The sequence below is a fragment of the Dreissena polymorpha genome, chromosome 2, assembly GCF_020536995.1.
Source record: "Dreissena polymorpha isolate Duluth1 chromosome 2, UMN_Dpol_1.0, whole genome shotgun sequence".
NCBI lineage: Eukaryota > Metazoa > Mollusca > Bivalvia > Myida > Dreissenidae > Dreissena > Dreissena polymorpha.
This window is the reverse complement of record NC_068356.1, coordinates 114,936,270-114,951,261: the sequence shown is the minus strand read 5'-3', so window position 1 is coordinate 114,951,261 and position 14,992 is coordinate 114,936,270. Positions and strand designations below refer to the sequence as shown.

General features: G+C 35.3%; 2 protein-coding genes across 5 annotated transcripts in view; both read left to right on the top strand.

The window, feature by feature from the left end:
• Window positions 1-5,560: 5,560 nt before the first annotated feature.
• Window positions 5,561-7,363, top strand: LOC127870009 (protein TANC1-like). Its single transcript, XM_052412672.1, has 2 exons — window positions 5,561-6,701; window positions 7,009-7,363. The coding sequence occupies exons 1-2, from the start codon at window positions 5,561-5,563 to the stop codon at window positions 7,299-7,301; spliced, it is 1,434 nt and encodes a 477-aa protein (XP_052268632.1). The 3' UTR covers window positions 7,302-7,363.
• A 1,433-nt stretch (window positions 7,364-8,796) lies between these two features.
• The window catches only part of LOC127868556 (fidgetin-like protein 1), a 29,321-nt gene continuing 23,125 nt past the window's right edge, over window positions 8,797-14,992 (top strand). Inside the window, exons 1-4 of one of the 4 annotated variants that reach the window (XM_052410422.1) lie at window positions 8,811-8,915; window positions 10,924-11,030; window positions 12,525-12,679; window positions 13,415-13,500. In XM_052410422.1, coding sequence (XP_052266382.1) covers window positions 12,534-12,679; window positions 13,415-13,500 — 232 coding nt within the window. In that variant the 5' untranslated portion in view covers window positions 8,811-8,915; window positions 10,924-11,030; window positions 12,525-12,533. Of the gene's footprint in view, window positions 8,916-10,923; window positions 11,031-12,502; window positions 12,680-13,414; window positions 13,501-14,992 lie in introns of all 4 variants that reach the window. The other 3 variants (XM_052410423.1, XM_052410420.1, XM_052410421.1) reach the window with 3 other exon arrangements.

The window sequence follows — 14,992 nt, the reverse complement described above, 5'->3', positions numbered from 1 at the left end:
AACTATAGGCAATCTCGAAAATGCTTTATAATCGCAAAAACCGAAAACAACTAAATATATTATATTAAATATATTTATAACAATAAATATCTTTTAAAAATGTAGTCGGCGTGTACGCTGACTTTGAAATAAGTTTGCAATTTACTTTTCTAAATGAATAAATACAATTAAACATAAGTTAAACTATTGTGTTGTGTTTTTCACTTGTAAGTTGCATATTCACCGCATGAAATGTGTGTTAGCATTGTCAAACCACACATTAGTGTGAGTAGATAAAAAATATAATACGGGAGAGCACTTCATATGTGTCCTTATATGCCTTGTTATGAGTATCTTTCTTCACTATCGAAATATATCGTATGTTGATATTTGATTTAAACGCAGTTTTCTTTCGACACATTAAAATCACACGTCAATAGCGCTGTCATGCGAAAATGGGTCTTATGCGTTTCGGCAAGCGTTTGTTAAACCCAACATGTGCTTTTGCGCAGTCAGGCCATAGGCGATGCTGTTCGCTATAAAATCACTCAATATGTTGTTTCTCCTTACCAGAAGGAGAGATAGCTGAGTGGGCTATTTATATGATGGGCGCATATGGAATAAGACCCATTTTCGCATGATGAGGGTCATTACAAATCTCATTGCGAATTGAAAATGCCACATTTAAGAACAATGCTTTTTGATACAAAATTGAATTCAAAAGATTTCCAGACGTGCTAACCAAGTACGGCAAACATTGTGGTATGATAATTAAACGATTTTCTCTTATCGTGACACTATACTATTTCGCTAATGATTGTTTTCTCATCTTGGAGGCGAAAGTGAAATTCTGCGAGATGGATTGTAACGCGTAATTGTAACAGGGCCACAATTTGTGTCGTTTGAGCATACAGAGAGTAGTCCGGAATTCCTTACACTGAACAGTGCTACATCCGTTGAATTGAGCACATACGCAGTGATGTAGCAAAAATTCAGAGGTTGTATCTCGAATCAGCTTATTAAATATTCGAAAATATTCATGCGTGTCTGTTGGCGTTATGTAAAAGTCACTAAGCTGAAAACTGATTAAAACAGCTACGCCTTAAAGCGCATTAGTGCTCTATACCTATGTTTATGTCAGCGTTGTTGACACCGTGTGAACTGCTCGGGTAACAAGTCAAGCATAAACAGCAATGTTTATATACTATTATTCCTCCATATACAAGATACGAAGATTATTGTATATTTTGAATTTGTATATGGTGTCAAAATCAAAAGTTTTGTATACGGAACTTTCATTATGAATGTATATTCTTGGTGAGATAGTTATTTGATATTAGATAAACTATTCCTTTAATATGATGGTGACTGCAAATTTTCTTTATATTAAGTTCTCATTACCATTTTCATCATACATTCTATGCTTTCAGAATGTCCAAAAAGCATGTTTTTATTTTGTCTAAGTTCTTTCTATGAAATAATAAGGATGATAAAAAATGCACACAAAACTCGACCCGTGCGCTATGACACACACTTTATAAAGTTGAATGGCGTGTGTTCATTTCAAACTTGCGATTGATTTTTAAAAATGAATTGCGTGTTAAATTATGCAATAGCGAACATCTTCAGTGCCTTCAGCGCTTTGATTAAATTTTATTTTTGATTTTTTACTGGAGCTTTTAAAATTTAATGTTTACATTTATCAATATAAAGCATTAAATGACAAACTTTAAAACATGCCAAAATCTGTGAAAAGGCCCCTTTAACGCTTTTATATCGCCCATTCGGTCATAAAGCCGATTCTAGTCACCCGGGGTTAAATAGCGTCGGCTTGAAGTCTAACCCAGGGTGACATGAATCGGCTTCTAGTCATCCCCGGGTGACTATTGGGCCATTTCAGGTCGACAATGACCCAATGGGCTATAGTAACTAAAAAAATACGGATTCTTTTAATATTGTTCTATTACAATTTAGTAAATGGTAAAAAAGAACAATCTAAAACTGAACGTCAAAATGAAAACATTCGAGTTGTGTCCTGTTAAGGTTCTGGCGTGGATTAACTCAAAACACTGATCATAAGCGATACCATCCATATTTTCAACATTTCAATAACATGGTTAACAGTCTGGTATGTTCTTATAGTGTAGGTCAACACTATATCGCAGGCTTTATTGCCCCTTTGTAAAAACCCATGTTGAAAGAAGCACAGATATTAGTATAGTGGTTGGAATCAGTATTATTTATTTGTCAAATTGTGCACTTGATGCATTTATTATCTGCAACATAACGCAAATTGACTATGCTCACAAAATGAACCCATTTTAATTAGGGAGACGGAAAACTACAACGGGCGAGGCATGGTCAGGGGTGATAACCCCAAAAAAGGGTTAGGGTAAGGGTTAGGGTTAGGGGTCGGGTTAGGGTTAGGGTTGGGTTTAGGCTTACCCAAACCCTAACCCGACCCCTAACACTAACCCAAACCCTAACCCTAACCCTCTAACCCCCCCCTCGCGCAAAACCATACCATGCCTCGCCCGTTGTAGTTTTCCGTCTCCCTTTTAATTAAGCTTAATCCTGCCAGTGTGTGTCGTTAATTGTTTAAACAAACGAGAGCGCCGATGGCGCTGAAAGCATAGTTGCAAGATACAGGGAAGATGCTGCTGAAGTAAATGTTTAGGTCAAAATATACTAAATAGTTTCCTTATATGTTTCGATGTAAAAGCGACAACTTTGAGCGAAAATAAATACAACATTTTGCACAAAGAGACCCCCATAACCATACCTTTTCTTGACGGGCATTCTTAGCTGAATCGATTTAAGCAATAAAAAAGATTTGTCATGTTCAAACCAAAAACAAATTCGACTCAAATCAAAATCGACTGTTTTTGCGCCTTTTTCGGCCGTTTTCTAGTGGATTGTAACCTTTTGCAGTGCCATTTTTTACTTTAATCTCCAACTTTATCCTATTTCAGGGATTAAGTAGTGAACACCTATGCTTCCCCTATCAATATCTCCAAACGATAAAACCAGAACAAAGTGTACAACATGCCTTCGAGGAAAATATGATGATTTGTTTAGAAAGTACAGCCCTTCATGACTCGATTATTTAGTATATTGTAGCCTTAACGATTGCTGACATCACGAGTCGCCCCCCTTGTTAACAAAATGCTCTATTTTTAGAAACGGGAATTCCAAATAGTGACGAATGTGAATGGTTACAAAATGACATAACTATGAAAATAAATACGTAGAATTACATTATTTCACGCATACCATTATGCAACCATCCGTTTTCTTTTCCGACTTGATACATTTACAGCTTTCCATTTAATATTTTACAGACACAGCACTCGTCCAGAATTCACGCGAATCCATTAAATCCGATGCCACATTTAAACCGTTAACTCTACTCGTAACGTAAATTTCTGGCTCAAAGTAAAACATTTTAACTTCAATTAACACATCTCTTACTTTTAAACTCTACTTCATCAAATCCATAGAAAGGCACGTCAGAATCCATGTCATAAATCAGAAAACATTCATCGTACTCCGCCATTTTTTACACATTTTCAAAGAATAAAAGTGCTTTATGCCCCACTTCCTGCTGAGAATATGTTTTAATTTCTATTTATAATTAACCGATGAAATGTTCCATATACTTTAACCAGGGCCTTATTAATTCAGTTATGTAAACATTTGACCTCTCACAGAACAGTAAACGAAGGAAATAGAAATTGGGATCCCATATAGATCTAAATTAGGTGTGAGGTCACTATCAACAAGAACAGAATTGTTTTACGAACGAAATTTGTTCTAGGTTATAAGAAGATTTTTTGACATAAAACGGTCTTAGAAAAATTCACTAAAAACGGTGTCAGTAATATTCTTGGAAGAAAACGTTAGAAAAACGTTTCCCCCCAAAAAATTGTAAGAATTACCATATGCTAAATTAAATAGATATTTCGTCTGATTTTTGATCAGGTAAGGCTTCAGAAAGGTTAACCGACCGATGTGGATTTTCAAAATGTGGTATATACCTTAAGCATAGGTGCAAGCACCTATGCTAAAAATCACGAGCTTACGTAGGATTGCTTTCTGGACGTTTTTTTTTCGTCAGAGTTTCCACTTTTTTATAGACCTGTTCACGGTTTGCTTATTTTTGTTGGTTGTAGTTATGTTATTTGCGAAGAAACAATAATATTGAACATTTACCATGCTTTAAAATGTCCATTACATGAATATTTTGACGATTTTTTACAAATGTCAAACCATGACAAAATATGTGAAGTCCTTTTAAGCTATCTAGTTATATTGAGGGCTTTCTCCATTTGCACAATATTCTATGAAACTCATAAACCTTGATATTGAGTGAAAAGCTTATTTCTGTATTTACCCATCGTCGGACACACCCGGTCAACTCATTACGTTACTCTCCATTTCTATAATGAGCGGGGCGTAACCAGCAGCCGTGGGTATCCGACGATGGTATTTACCAAGTGGGACCATGACGATTGAGCTTGATCTAATGTGCCAATATTCAAACCAACATACTATTGTTTAACAATAAATTATATACTTGAATTAACAATTGCTAAATTTGTTTAAATAGAGATATTAAGCCAAAATATGTTTCTATATTTAGTTAAAATTACATCTTCCCTGATCACACCCATATCATGTGCGGTCCCTGGTTATGCAAAATATATGTATCAAGTTGTTTCACTCCATTTGCTCATGTTTGTTCAAGTAATTACAAACAATTCTTTAATACATACTAACAGTGTCCTTGACCTTGACCCCACGTACACCACGCTAAACCCGGATATAAGGCATTACTGTACTTAGTTTCAATACAATAGCTCAATTTATTATTGAGTTACTGAGAGGAAACAATTTGTCTATATTTAGTTACAATGACCTTGATCTTTTATGCGATCTCAAATTAAGCGTTGATAGAACTCATCGATGTACGTAGTTGCATGACAATAGCTCAATTTGTTTTCGGTAACAAGCGGGATGTTTTCTACTGTAAGTTAGAGCGACATCAAACTTGACCCCATGCATACCATATACAACCTTAGCTGTTTATAGCCCAAATATATTTTAACGCATTTTGCAAATGCTTAATATCTGAGGAATGCCTGTTGCTTAATGTAGATTAATATATGTGTTCTATTGTAAAATATTCCAAAATGTCAATACACATAATTTACCTGCATGGTAAACTTATATTCAACAATTATTTTGCAAATTATTTCTGATGAAACTGCAAACTGTGAAATCATTTTAACATTATGTAAAAATCAAATAACAGTTTCATATATATTTGATTATGATTATAACGGTTCATTTTGTGGGAACACCAGTATGTCACGTTGTTGTTCGCAGTGTTGCGTGTCTCGATACCTAGATCAAACACGATATAACGCAGCTTGTTTCTGATACATTTCTATTTATAGCGCCTCGAAAAACAGCCGTCTATTATATAAAAAATCACTATATATTCAAAAAGTTCGATCGTTCGAGTTACTTAGAAGCTAACGTTCGGTTGAATACGGGTCATCTGATAATTAAATAAGATATGTCAGGCCCAAATGCGCTACTGAAGGCGGTTAGTGCGGGACGGTCGCGGCAGGTTCGTCTGCTGTTGGAACTGGGATCCTCCATCGAGGAGCAGGACGATTGCGGCCAGACGCCCCTTATAAAGGCAACATTTATCGAGAATGCTCGCAGCAGAGATAAAATCATTAGAACGTTACTGAAAAGGGGAGCCGTCGTCAGCAAAGTTGACGTCGTTGGACGTAACGCTCTCATGTGGGCATGCTCGTGCGGAAGTGACAGTGACGTGTCGCTCTTACTTGAATACGCCGATATTGATTTGGATTACAACAGGGTTGATATCAACGGACAAACGGCTTTGTTTCATGCCGTTTCTTCTGGGAATGCGGCAACAGTGAAGCTGATGGTGTCGGTGTTGAAAAAATATGGCTTATCAGTTGATACGGCGGACTACAGCAGTACGACACCGCTCATGCAAGCTCAGCGCCGAGGTTATGACATATGTCAAAGCATTTTGATATACGAGGGCAGCGCAAAAATTGGTCTCAGTGAAACAAACTATGAAATATCAAAACGAGACAAGTGGGCTGTTTCGAGTTTGCGTGATCGTTCGAAAGTGAAGATAGCTCAAACAAAGCAAAAACTGTCGCAGTTTCCACCGATTGCGAAAACAAATCCCGTAGAATGTCCAGTCATTGACAATCGGCGAGAATATTTTGGTGCCATGGCGTTTGACTCCGATGCGGAAAGTTCTTCTTCCGAAAGTGATGACATTTTAGGCGCATCTTTGAAGATCAACGCAAAACCATTACGGCAAAGATGTGATAAAAACCGGAATGTTACTTTGAACGAAAACGGTACTAGGAAGCCATTGATGAACCCAAATAAATATCGCCATAAAGACACCCCCAGGATTCGTTCGTCCTTACTTGCATCTTTTGAAAACCATGTCGTGGAGTCGAGCGGTGAAGATTCGGAAGAGGACTCCGTAGCGAGTACCATAGTCGACGGGAATGCGGTGAAACTCAGCCCGCCCATGACGGACCTGACCACTATCTACGGCATGAAGCAGGAACAGATGTCCGCCTCTTACAGGAAGACTGCTGACAAGTTCGAAGAGCCTGTTGAGCCAGAAAGGGAAGAGGACACTCCGCCGATGAGAGGTAGGTCTATAGTAGATCTAATTATGATAATACTGGTGCTAATTAATTTGCTATTACTAAAATTCATTTTCATTCACAATTAACACCCTGTATCATATTATTTTGCGTATTATTAACTGATTTGTCACAAAATGTCGTTACAAACGAATATTTCATTGTTAATTTCTTTTTTCTGGTGCGTGTTTTAATCTAGATATTTCTGTGATATAGCTATACAATCACACAATTTATGTTTGAGCTTGACCTACGATCAGTGGCGCGAGAAATGTCATAGCGGTACACTTTTAAATTAAATTGCTTTCTTTAGGAAAAGGGGCGAACGTCCGAAAGTGGAAGCAGCTGAGGAAAAACCTTCGATTTTCTATAACTGGGTCAAGTACAGACTCGGATAGCACTCGTGAATCTTCGGGTTCTTCGAGAATGACACAGCGAGGCGACAAGAAGACCGCGCAGTATAGTCTTCCAAACATAGATACTCTAGCGAGCAAAGGACAGAAGATCAAAGGAGCAACAATTCGTCCGTCGAAATTTCAACCAAAACAACCTACCGGTAATTCTGCGTCCGACAATGAGCCGAACAGAAACTATTCTGATATTTAGATTTTTGCGTGTGAATGTTCGTGCGTTCTCTTGTATTGTTATCCAAGATAATGTAAATATTTATTTACGTATCGTGTGTTCAGGTATACCGGTATGCATATATGCGTATTTTTTATGTATTCATTGAAAATGGCATGTGTTAAGGTCAAATCCAAAACAAACGAGCAAACCACGCAGATTGATATTTTCGGTGTATACCGGTAACACGCTTACATGTGTTCTCAATGCATCATATCCGACTCCTTTTTCCACCTCATGCAGCAAAACAACTTTCGGTCGCCAAAAGTTATTATTTAAATTATTGGTTGATTTTTTTGTGAGCTATCTACCACAAGAATGTCTAATAAAATGTATGTAAACTTTAAATGAAAATCTAATCACACAATATCCTGCGCATGAAGTTCATACCCTTTATAAGTACTGTGTACAGATCTCACACACATGTATGTAGTGTGACTTACCTCGCCTACAGACATAATATGCGCCTTTATGAATGTCTCTCTGAAAGCAAATTTAGTATTATACCCTCGTAGAGTACCAGACGTGAATAAAACGTTGTTACCTTCGACGGTGTCGAGCGTTTTTTGTTGTTCATTACATTGTTCGGTATGATTGCAGAGTTTTATTCGCTCGTAGCTAGTGTACTTACGTGAATACAAAGTTGTAACCTTCCACTTTGTTAGCGTTTTTTTGTACCTTAAATGTTTTTACCATAATTGATGTTAAATGTATAGCGTACTACGATATTTTGCTGGAATTCAGTGGTTGTTTGTAAGGGAGTATATCACCGGCTACCGTATTGTGCATAACAACACATTCGTACTAACAATCTTAAATATGTGTTATTAGTTTTTAATATAAATTCATACATTTTCATATTCGATACAGAATGTCAAATCCATTTAAAAATACAAACAACAACCGACGTATTGTTAACGATTGAATGTTAACAAATACCGTAGAAGCAAATATATATATATATATATATATATATATATATATATATATATATATATATATATATATATATATATATATATATATATATATATATATATATATATATATATATATATATATATATATATATATATATATATATATATAGTTAATACAACGTTAATGCTACTGCAATAAACATGAAATATATTGAATTATTATTTAATAAATACATTACTGTTTCAAATTCAAATGTCGCATATCGAATCTGAAACTTTGAGTCGAATCGTGAAGGAATTAAATAATTGGGGATCACGATCAGAGATTTAGTTATTGTTAGCCGTTGTCATTCGATCTTTAATGATAAATACTCGGTTGGCATGTACCAGTATTGACTTAGTTTGGTCACTATGAACCTTAAATAGAAGATATATAAATGCTTATTTGATACAGTGTATAATGACTTTATTGTCGGCTCGGGTACTACTTACATGTACCCCGGTTAATAGAGTGTTACGGAGTGGAATGTATCCTGACAATAGCATTATTTTTTTTCTTTGGGTATATTTGTATAACACGAATACTCTCAACAGAAAAAACAGCGGGAAATAGGAATCCCGAAGAAGAGCATAGCAATTTCATTAACTATTCGTGTTTGGCGACTAAAATAATTTGGTTATTATCATTACCACACTTTAGTACGTTGTAATATTTTTGTCAGGGTAGCGGAATATAATAAAAGCGAATCCGAGTCCACTTTACCTTCAGACTGTGACAGACAGATTCATGCTTTGCTCACAATCACATCGATGATCGACACATGAAATCAGCCAGTGATTTTTGTTGCTTTTATTTTTTATAGCCTGTGCCTTTTGAATTGGGAAAATTAGCGCGATAAACCATGAAATTGGAAAAAATAGTGCGTTAAACCATGAAATTGGGAAAAAATAAGCATTATAAATATGATTATAAGTAATAGAATTAAATTTGTTTTTAAGTGCATGTTCAGGGTTTTTCTATCCATTTTGGGAAAAGGAGACTGGTCAAATTGGGATTGTTTTAATTGATAAAAGTGGCCAATTTGGGAATTTTTATCGACAAAAAGGACTTAATTTAAGTTATATGTTTTGTATAAATAAACGCGGATCATTCACATGATTCATCGCTATTTTGAGACGCGAAGGAGAGCTTCCCGCAGAAATGACTTGTTTCCATTGGTCAAGATGTCATGAATATTAATGATTTTCTGCAGTGTCGTAAAACTTTACAGCATTTTTTTAGACTTCTATCAAAAATCTGTCCTTCTGATTTGTTGCTGAGATTTGTTTCTAATTTCTATGCGCATGTGCTTGGTCTAAAAATAGTAATAGTATCAGGGATTTCTATAGATTTAAAAAACCAGGAGTCAATGACCCCTGGACTGAAATTTGGAGGAGTCAAATAGACATAAAATGATCGTTGTAATAGTCATGGATAACCATCAAATAAATTATAACCTCTAAAAATTGAAAAGACATTAACTTTCCAGCACTTGAGGGTTTTTCGTTAAAGGCATGAGACAATGAGGAGGGTCCATACTATGAGAATAAGGGATAGCTGCTATCCCCTCCCCCCCAGCGGCTGCCCCCTCCAAAAACCATCAAAATCTTCCATTTTTATACACAATAATAACACAAACAAAAAGAAGTTGGAAAAAATTGTTACTTTTATATTGAACAGGGTATGTGACTTAGACCCTTGAAATGCTAATCTCGGAACACCAGCATATATTCTATTCTCTCCACTCCATCAATTTTCAACATATTTGCAAAACCTTGGCATCAAAAATCGCAGAAAACTTTGTACTACAGGAAAAATAAATAGGCCTGTAAGTCCAATGCAAAGTGATCATGCAACAGAAAACTTGCAAAAACATTAACCAGAATAGGCATAACAGGCATTTTTCTACCACGGTGGGACAATGATCCAGACCGAGGAATTTGAAAAGTTAGAGTAAATACAGCATGTATTGAGAAAAACTTCAAATGACTCATTTATTACAATTGACAAAATCAATCAGCCCATTGGAACAGGGCTCAGCCATGAGGGAGAAGTGGGAGATAACTTCTCCCTTGACAGATGAATTTCTCCCTCTAATTGAATGAAAGAGAAGTGACTTCTCCTCCTTTTGTGATTTACCTTGAGCCTGATATTGACAGATAATGTATTAATTAAATTCAGTTAAATACAATAATAACACAACATTAACACTTAAGAGTGTTTGTATTTGTTAATGTTTTCACCCCAACTGCCAAGTGTGAGTCAGATTAATGATGATGGGCATGGTGTAATATGGGAAACACAATTAGTTAGGAGTTAATTTAACGCTTTACAGGAACCACTTCTCTTTTAAGTTTCCTCACTTCTCCCTAATTTCAGGTGAGGGAGAAGTCACTTCTCCATCAAATTTGAACGTAGGCTGAGTCCTGTGGAAAGAAACAAAAACCTTACAGGACATGAGGTCTGATAACTTTATTAATTTCCCGGGCCTCACCAGATTTTACTGGATCTTATTCGTCTTGAACCAAACAATAGAACACATCATAATGAAGTTTACATTGTTCAATAATTGTAAATGCAATAAGATAGGAACTAATTTTAAACCTGTTCCCTTTAAAAATATGGTTATACTTTCAATTAAAAGTGAAGAAACTTTGGGAAACAAGGTGCAATATTTTACTGGATCTAAGATAAAGAATATATTTTGGAGTTTGTTATGTCACCAGCAAATATAGAGATTTCAACTGTTTGGTAAAATCTGTTTTTCCTTATCTTTTATCTATTAAAGTAAAATAAACATTAACTAATGATAAACTAGTTGGTAATGTTTACTGTTTATGCCCCCTTTCGAAGAAAAGGGGGTATATAGTTTTTGCACTGTCTTTCAGTCTGTCTGTTAACTTTTCGTGTCCGCTCTCTAATTCAAGTAGGTTTCATCTGATCTTTACGAAACTTGGTCAGAAGTTGTATCTAGACAATATCTAGGTCAAGTTCGAATATGGGTCATGCCGGGTGAAAAACTAGGTCACGGGGTCGAAAAAGCAAATCCATGGGAAGTAATAAGCTTTAAATGGGCATAATTATCTGACCTGCAAATTAATATATTTTTGTTAAATAAATCAAAGCGGCGCAGTAGGCGGCATTGTGTTTCTGACAAACACATCGTGGTAAAAGGTCAAGGTCATCCTTCAAGGTCTAAGGTCAAAAATACAAATCCAAGGGAAGTAATAAGCTTTAAAAGGAGATAATTATTCAATATAGAACATAGCAACTTGATATTTGGCGTGCATGTGTATCTCATGGAGCTGCACATTTTGAGTGGTGAATCTACAGTCACGGTAGTGGCTTTTAATTATTTGCTACCAAAAATAGAGATTTGTTAGAGACAATTATTTTCGAGGGAAGTAATTTATATAATTATAAATCTCGGATTATATATATCCTTACCAAGAATTTAAGTTCTTTTCACAGTTACTGTACAGATTTTCTATTTTGATTATTTATAACTCAAATGATTGATTTGTCAAAGTTTTTTTTAAATCATATAATTATCATTTCTTTCCTGTACTAATTTGTGAATGGTAGGGTTCATTACATACCTGTGGACTTATGTCCATAGATACATGATGAACTCTGGCTATGATCTCTTTGATAAACCACAGGCCTTGGTTGTCAGTGATGTCTGACTTGGTCATTTTTGACTGTCTACAGACCCCGCCCTCTGGTTGGATTGGAAAAAATCCAAGGGAAGTAATAAGCTTTAAAGGGAGATGATTTCTATACCTACCAAATGATAAATAGAAATTTTATTTCAAAGCGGCGCATTAAGGGGGCATTGTGTTTTTGAGGAACACATCTTTTGTTCCTAGTTCCATTTTCATTATCAGGCAGACTAAGTTGTTCATATTTTGTTTTTTGTCAGACAAGAGTTTCGGGAATAATACCGGACCTCATAAAATTTTATTGGAAATGTCCGATGTCTCTTGCATTGGTTGGATCTTTTGCATTGGTTGGATGAATAACTCTTCATAAAAAGAATTTTCTGAAAAAAGGTTATGACATCTTTCACATTCTGTTTCCAATCATCTGAAAATCAAACAATCAGTTGGGAACTTTGGAATTGGATTTGGGCAAGGAAGATTACCGGTACTTATTATACTTAATATTAAAAACCAATAATGGCAATAAAATCATAAAAAAAATGCTGCTTGAAATACTTGTAGTATGTATTAGAACCATTTTTAGCTTGGAAACATGGATTCATTATCCAAAGAATATGTCCTGGCCAGACATCAGAATCTGGTATTAAACCCAAAGTTAGAAAATGGAACACCAAGTGAAAAGGCAGATATTTTGAGAAACATCATAACCAATTTGCAGTGTTCCAAGGATTCTGACATGTAAGTAAATAGTAGATTACAATTACATGACATTGAAATGTATGTTGGAATAATGTTGTGTAAAACCAACATTGAAAAGGTAAAAGTAATAACTTATAATTTACAGCATGAAAATGACAAATTATTGAAAATTCTTACTGATCTTTTCAATAAATAAAACCAATCATTTACATGCAGCATCATAATGTAATTTTATGCTCTAAACGAGTAGAAGGTAACATAATGGGTATGTTATGTGTACCCAACCTAATGTTCAATTGTGACTGCATGTATTGTGCATACAATTGATTGGCAGCTGTACTATTGATTGGCAGCTGTACTATTGATTGGCAGGTGTTCTATTGATTGGCTGCTGTTTTATTGATTGGCAGCTGGTCTATTGATTGGCAGCTGTACTATTGGTTAGCAGCTGTACTATTGGTTGGCAGCTGTACTATTGATTCACAGCTGTACTAGTGTGCTTGTATGTCTAAATGAGCCACATCATAGGATAATTATACCATATGGAGTTAGCATAGCTCTAGACAAGCCTGCACAATAGTTCAGTCTGGTCAGGTGCTGTGCTCTCCGCTATAAAGTCAAGCAGGATTTTGTGTTCTAATTAGGGGAAATGGTAGCTCCTGTCAAGACTGTGCTGATGTACATCTATATGGCATACAACTGTTAATCATTTTTGTGTGACACAACTCAAATATTTGAACCTGTTTTAACGGAAGGATGTTTTTCCATTTTAAGTCTGGAGCAGTCAGAGGTATCTCATTTACAACAAGAGTATGAAGATCAATACACCAACATTGTGGACACTTTTGATGAACAAACAGGTGGAAACTTGTTTAATTAAAGCCACACACCTTGAAATGCAATACATGGCGTAGTAAATTTAAGTATAAATAAGAAACATATTTAATCTATGCCAATTTGAATATATCTGGTGGTTACAAGGTAGAAATCTGTTTTTTTGCGCTTTAAAACTTAAAAAATAATCGCGTTTGTCGAAATGGACGTATACGTCTATAAATCCTACTTTCGTTTTAGATGTGGAACCGTTTGAAAAATAATAAATTACTTGCTAACTAGGCTATACATTTAATTTTATCTATCTCAATATATATATGGTGGTTTCAAGATAGAAATTTGTCTTTTTTGCGCTTAAACTGAAAAATAATCGCGTTGGTCGAAATGTATGTATACGTAAAGAAATCCTACTTTCGGTTTTAAAATTCTAATAAATTACTTGCTTACTAGGCTATAGATTTAATGACAATTTTGCACACTTTCAAATTGCATCTATATGTATCATTGATTTTTTTTGCTAAAAATTACCGCCGATTGGCTGCTTTCCAATCGCAAAAATCAACGTTTTTTCCCAAAAAGCTGACCAAAATTTCCCCAAAACGCCCAAATTTATTTTTTTAATTTTTTTTAAGAACAAAGTCTCTTATGGCTTATGCTTTCTTAGCTCTAGATCTTAACTTTTTATTTAAACATCCTACAAAATATATAACATTAATTAAGTCCTTTTTTTCGATATATCATTCCCAAATTTGCCACTTTTATCAATAAGAACAATCCCAATTTTACCAGACTCCTTTTCCCAAATTGGCTAGAAAACCCCCTGAACATGCACTTAAAAACAATTTTAATTCTGTTACTTATAACGGTAATCATATTTATAATGCTTCATTTTTCCCAATTTCATGGTTTATCACACTATTTTTCCCAATTTCATGGTTTATCGCGCTAATTTTCCCAATTCAAATGGCACAGGCTGTTAACAAATAAAAGCAAAAAAATCACTGATATGTATTGATTAACATGTACTTCATTTCAAGGTGAGTGGCTTTAATGGGTACCTTGTCAAAAGCTTACTTTATGAACATGGCAAAGTAATCTACCTTTCTATTTTCTGTGTGAGGATTAAAAAATTAAGTGTTCAAACCCTTAAAATACAATATAGTTATTAAGCGTTATTATGTGTCTGGTTCAAAATTGCCTAGAGTATCAGAATAATGTACATTTGGATGTGACTAGAATGTTATAATGAGTGATATTTAAGATGGAACATTAATTTCTTTGTTTACTGTTAGTTGATCAAGAAGAAGTTGTGTATTTTTTATGCCCCTGGATCGAATGATGGGGGGTATATTGTTTTTGGCCTGTGTCTGTCTGTCTGTCTGTCTGTCTGTCTGTCTGTCTGTCTGTCTGTCTGTCTGTCTGTCTGTCTGTCTGCTTGTCTGTCTGTCTGCCTGCCTGCCTGCCTGCCTGCCTGCCTGCCTGCCTGCCTGCCTGCCTGCCTGCCTGCCTGCCTGCCTG